The sequence below is a fragment of the Cornus florida genome, unplaced genomic scaffold, assembly GCF_030987335.1.
Source record: "Cornus florida cultivar Cherokee Brave unplaced genomic scaffold, ASM3098733v1 CherokeeBrave_3.0.0_Hap2_Chr06, whole genome shotgun sequence".
In the NCBI taxonomy this organism is placed as follows: domain Eukaryota; kingdom Viridiplantae; phylum Streptophyta; class Magnoliopsida; order Cornales; family Cornaceae; genus Cornus; species Cornus florida.
The window spans coordinates 24,941,945-24,948,471 of record NW_026775576.1 but is presented as its reverse complement, the minus strand read 5'-3'; the positions used below and the strand labels follow the sequence as shown (position 1 = coordinate 24,948,471).

At 36.0% G+C, this 6,527-nt stretch overlaps 1 protein-coding gene across 1 annotated transcript; it reads left to right on the top strand.

The window, feature by feature from the left end:
- Positions 1-2,815: 2,815 nt before the first annotated feature.
- LOC132311213 (UDP-glycosyltransferase 88A1-like) lies at positions 2,816-4,984 on the top strand. Its single transcript, XM_059809027.1, has one exon. The coding sequence runs from the start codon at positions 3,027-3,029 to the stop codon at positions 4,455-4,457; it is 1,431 nt and encodes a 476-aa protein (XP_059665010.1). The 5' UTR covers positions 2,816-3,026; the 3' UTR covers positions 4,458-4,984.
- Positions 4,985-6,527: the final 1,543 nt, after the last annotated feature.

Genomic DNA, 6,527 nt, shown 5'->3' with positions numbered 1-6,527 from the left:
TCACAGACACAAGGCACCTCCTTGTTATCCAATTCCCCAAACCATTTAATGAGATGTTTTCACTTCCCTTTCCTTTCTAACCTCATCCCTATGACAATGCAAGATGAATGCACATTTGTGTCACACACCAAAGCTTCTATCTGCAAAACAGATTCATTCTTAACTTGTTACCTTTATTTTTGAAAATTCATAACGATTTCAATTATTTATTAAATTGAGTGATTCCAAAGCCCAATGAAAGCTTAAACACTATAATTTGAAAGTATCAATTTATTTTAACAAAATTCTTTCTCAATTGGAACAGTTTTGACCCACAACTTCGAATTAGATTCTACCTAGAAAACAAATTTCTAGCCTGTAGCTTCCAACTTTGAAAAATCATGAAAAATTTAATTCTCATCCAAATTGAATGAATTCAAAAACCATTGAAATTTTAAAGACCATATTTTAAAAATAAAATTTTACTTTACCAAAATACCTTACCATTTAAAGCAGTTTTGATGAGAAAACTCGGAGAAATTCTACCTCCAAACCAGAATTTCCAACAAGATGATTCTAACTTCAGGAATTCATAGTAAATTCATTTCTTAACTAAATTATGTGAAATCAATTCTCAATGAAAGATAATTAACTATATTATCATAATATCAATTCATCTTTAAAAGATAAATTTTAAATTTACATGAATACAACAACATGTAATTTCAGGCAAACAATTTTAGAATTTGCACAAAATTTCAGTTTAGTTTTTATGCACTTTGCAACTCAAAATGAAAGAATTAATTCACTAAAGGCAAAGGAATTGAGGGTTAGACAATCATACCTCTTAGAAGCTTGAAAAACCTTGCTACAACAATTTAAAGCCACCCAAATGATGAATCAAAGCCAACAAGGTGATGAAAATGGAAGAACAACCTTTCTATGCACCCAACCAAACCTCTTCTTTCAAACCCACTTTTAAAATCCCAGCAGTTAAGAAATGACCACAACTTTGATATCAAAATGAAGAGTATGACTAGAGGAACATTTTTCCTTCTCAAACTCTTCCCAATATCCCAACACAAAAGCCTTGAAATTGCATATAAAATAAGTGACCATGAAGAAGAACCAAAGGAACGAATAATAGTATTATGCCAAATTATGTTTTTGTATCTATCACCTTGCAAAAAATCATGTAATAAGGCTTAGTGTACACATAGGTGTCTAGCATACATATAGTCAAAAGGTGAACTAAGTAAAATGACCAAAAAGCCCATCAACATGTATCAAATTCCATCTATGCCCTTTTTCTTAGGAAAACTCCACAACATCCCTTAAACATTTCCAAATACCAATTAAGCCGTTTGCTTAATTAAAAGTCCACATTACCTCCAACAATCAACCAAATGCCAATTATGCCATTTGCATAGTAAGAAGTCCACAATATCCCTCACAAAATAAATAAATGCCATTTACACAAAAAAAAAAAAAAATCAATAATGCCCCTCATAAAATAATTAAATGACATTTAAATAAAATAACCACATTTGCAATTAATCATAATCCCGACAATAAAATAAAATGCATAAATGCCAACATGTCCGAAAAATGATAAAAATGCAAGTCCTCACAGTAATCTAAATACCTTGCAAGGTGAATTGATTATTATTATTATTATTTTTATATAAGTTTTTTAAATAATTTAATAATTTATCATATATATATATATATATATATATATATATATATATATTAATTTATTGATGGAGTGGAGATTCGAACTTGGACCTTTGGTCACAAGCAACACATGCCCTACCACTGGGCTATCGCACCACATCCAGGTGAATTGATTATTTTTTGATCTAAAGTTAGTTTCTTAGTTAGGGTTTGAGGTTGTGTTACTGAACAAGCTTCAAAGCTTGAAAGGAATCAAAATATTTTCTTAAGGTTTGTTTCTTTATTAAAATTGTTTGTATCCAAAATTAGTGGTCCATAAGAAATGCACGAGTTTTTTTTTTTTTAGGGGTCAATTCGTCATGTCAATGGCAATTTACAATGAAGGCAGGGACCATAAGGTAGAGAAAAGTTTTCGTAAACATACATTTTTACTAGTATTTTGAATTGATTATTTTTTGATCTAAAGTTAGTTTCTTAGTTAGGGTTCGAGGTTATGTGTTGCAGAACAAGCTTCAAAGCTTGAAAGGGATTAAAATATTTTCTTAAGGTTTGTTTGCTTTCTTAAAATTGTTTGGATCCAAAATTAGTAGTCTGTAAGAAATGCATGATTATGATTATTATTATTATTATTATTATTATTATTATTTTGTATAAGGGTCAATTTGTCATGTCAATGGCAATTCACAATTGAAACATATACATAAGTTAAATCATATAATTTCTCACGAAAGTTTAACCGGTTCAGCTAACTTAAACCAGTTCAACTTTGTTGCGCATATGTGTTGCAACTCACTATCTCACTTGAAGCAGCTCAATTTGATAGTATCCAAAGTCCAAATTTACCACTCTAGTTGAACCAGTTTAAACGTGTCAATAGCTAACGTAGAAATCAAATCGACAAATTTAAATCTCCCAAATTGTTCACACGTTATCCGACTTTACAAAACCAAAACAGAGTAGTGTGGTGGGGTAGTTGATTGTTTCTAGTGCAGTGTATTATATATTCGCTGGAAGGCGATGCCGTTTATTCCATCCAGTATTCAATGCCTTGATCTACCTCCACGGCTTCAGAAGCATGTGGCAGCGGCAGCTTCTTGAGTAGTAGTCTGCTGGCAAATTGGTTGCCCTGCTTTTAGTGGTATGATGTTGGGTTTTGATTTAGTTGCTTAGTTGGTTATTGTGGTGGTTGGTTTTAAATGACGAGCTGGTATATGGTGACTTGGATTGTTGTCTGATGTTGCGTTTTGGTTTTACCTGTTTGGTCTACATTTTCTCATTTATAACATTATCTTGCTTATAAAAATAAAAAATGTACACCCTACATTCTTCTCTCCTCTCTCCTCTCTACTTCAAGCACAGTACACACACCCATGGAGGATGCCATAGTTCTTTATCCTTCTCCGGCCATTGGCCACCTGATCTCCATGGTGGAGCTGGGAAAGCTTATACTCAGCCAAAACCCTTCCTTCTCCATCGAAATCCTCATCGCCACCGCACCTTACAACACTGGCTCCACCACTCCTTACATCAACCGTGTATCCGCTACCACTCCCATCAACTTCCACCACCTCCCCACAGTTTCTCTCCCTCTCCAATCCTCCTCTCCTCACCACGAAACTCTCGCCTTCGATTTCCTCCGCCTCAACAACCCTCATGTCCACCAAGCCCTCCTATCCATCTCCCAGAATTTTACTGTCCATGCCCTTATCATAGACGGGTTTTGTACCCCAGCTATGTCTGTTGCAGCAGACCTCAAAATCCCTGTTTATTATTTCCAAACTTCTGGTGCCTATTGCCTTGCTACCTTCATTTACCTGCCCACAATCCATCGAAACACAACCAAAAGTTTCAAAGATCTGAACAACACTTATCTTGAAATCCCAGGGGTGCCACCAATACTAGCCACTGACATGCCAAAGCCGATACTCGATCGAACTGAGAAGGCCTATGAAAATGTTCTGAATACATCTATCCACATGCCAAAATCAGCTGGAATCATTGTAAACACATTTGAATCACTTGAGTCTAGAGTCATCAAAACAATATCGGAAGGCCTTTGTGTTACTGATGGACCTACACCAACAATTTATTGCATAGGACCGTTGATTGCAACCTATGACGGAGCTGGTGGTGGCGATGGTGGCAAGCATGAGTGTTTGATGTGGCTCGACTCCCAACCGAGCCGAAGCGTAGTGTTTCTTTGTTTTGGTAGCTTAGGTTTGTTTTCAAAAGAGCAGCTGAAGGAGATTGCAATTGGGCTGGAGAGAAGTGGGCATAGGTTCATGTGGGTGGTGCGTAGTCCGCCTTCGGAGGACCAAAGCAGGCGTTTCTTGGCACCACCCGAGCCCGATTTGGACTCCTTACTTCCTAATGGCTTCTTGGAGGGGACAAGAGGGAGAGGGCTAGTAGTGAAGTCATGGGCTCCCCAGGTGGCTGTGCTGAGTCATGACTCGGTGGGCGGGTTCGTCACTCACTGCGGGTGGAATTCTGTGCTGGAAGCGGTGTGTGCGGGACAACCAATGGTGGCGTGGCCACTTTATGCGGAGCAGAGGATCAATAGGGTGTTGTTGGTGGAGGAACTGAAGCTGGCCTTGCCGATGACCGAATCTGACTATGGGTTTGTGAGTGCGGCCGAGGTGGAAAAGCGAGTCAGAGAGTTGATGGACTCGGAGGAAGGGAAGTTGATTAGGAATCAAGCGGAGGCAAAGAGAAAGGAGGCGAGGGCTGCAATGAGCGAAGGCGGGTCCTCACGTGCTGCATTGGCTGAGTTGGTTCGGAATTGGAAGGGCAGTATGAGTTAACTCACACCTAGCCTTCACGGTTTGGTTGACCATTGGTGATCTGTAATAAGTAAGGGTGCATAACGGCCCGGGCCGGGCTGGCCCAGTCCCCGTTCTTGGGAGCCCTGGCCCGAGCCCGCAGGCTTTAATTTTTAATGGGCCGGGCCTAAATGCATTTTAGAGATCCCAAGCCCGGCCCTTGGACTTGACAAGACGGGTGGGCTACTGGTTTAAAACGGGCTGGGCTACAGGCTTTTTATTATTATTTTTTTTTTTTTGTAAAGTAATCCATTATGCTACTGTTGCATGAATTTGATATGAAACACTCCACTATAAAACATAAGTCTACAAACCTTACTTTGTTTACTTGGACTTTAAAACTTAATCATGAAAATTTAAAACAATAAACTTAAGTCTTATGTAAAATCCTGTTACTTGAGTCTTAGAAATTTTAAAACAGTTAACTTATGTTCCAAAGACCAAACTAACTGATGTTTGAATCCAGTAAAAGAATATGGGCCATGAATAAAAAATAAAAAAAAAATGTTTACATAGTTAGTTTGGAATTTCAATAGTAAAAGAATAAAAATTAAAAAAAAAGTAAAAAATGAAAAACTTAACACAAGTAACTTAAATATATAAATATAAATTAATAAAAAGTATCACCAGCTTTGGTGGGAAGGCTAACGGGCCTTTGATGGGCCGGGTTGTGGGCCAAGACCTATACCCAAGCTAGTCCCACTATTTTTTAGGGCTGGGCTGGGCTGGGCAGCCCTCCACAGGCTCAAGCCAAGCTAAAGCCAGCCGGGTTTGGGCCGCCCAATAGGCCGCGGGCCATTTTTTCACCCTTAGATATAAGGTATGCGGGACATACTAGGTTATTAAAATGCACATTCAAGTAAATTTAGAGTAAATCATACTATCCTCGTTTGAGGCTTGGATAAATTATGTATGAATAAAACGTTTGACCTTTATTACTTTGACCTTCCTAAAAGTAAACAATGTCTTTCATGCTTATATTTTTCCCTTCTTGTAAACACTATATTAGCCTGATCAACCCCTAAAAAAAAACCTAATCAAATGTCATTAACAAATATATATATATATATATATATATATATATATATATATATATATATATTTAATACTATGAAATTTGATAATTTGAATTTCAATGGCATTTCATAATATTTCTATCATTTTACGTCAAAATATAAGATTATTTAGATCTTTTAACACAAGAAAAAAGGTTAACTTAGTCATTTTTAAAAAAATTTATTAACGACATGGCGTGTCATTGAATACATGCGTCAAATCTCATGAAAGGTCAAAGTAATAAAGGTCAACCACTCTACTTCTGTGTAATTTGCCCAAATCTCATGGAGGTTAGTGTAATTTATCCCAAATTTTATGAATATGTAGGACCAATCAACTTGAATAGTATATGTGGATTTTTTTAGCATACCAATGAATTGATACGTCCTCGCACCCTATATCTACTCCTATAGTAAACCAAATAATGAAAACTAATTATTATTTTCTTTGATAAATAAGAAATAATAACTTATTTAATTGATCAATAATACTACACTCTCGATATTGAAGCATTACAAAATAAAAATTTTAGACCCATTAAGATTTGATGCTATATACAATAGTGTGCTCCATATTACTTCTTCCCTCCCGACAAAAAATTTCACCTCTCCATGTTTGACTATTCCAATTAGGGGTGCACAAAAATCCAGTCAAACTGAAAATCCAAACCCAATTTGGTTCAGTTTGCTAACAGTTTAGTTCGATCATGATTCTAAATTTGTTAAACCGTAAAGATACGGTTTGAGGTCCTTTAGGACCGAACTAGACCGAAACGAACTATTTAGTTATATCTATGTTCAATTATATATATATATATATATATATATATGTATATAAAATCTAATCCTACAATCTAAATCACTTAGAAGTTTATAGCAACTATCAATCATACGGTCGACTCTTAATTCTTTTAGGTCTTATCAATTTATTAAATGATTATTATTTTTTATTAATTTACAATGGCTGAATTTTGTTGGTTTTATGAATTGTGCCTTA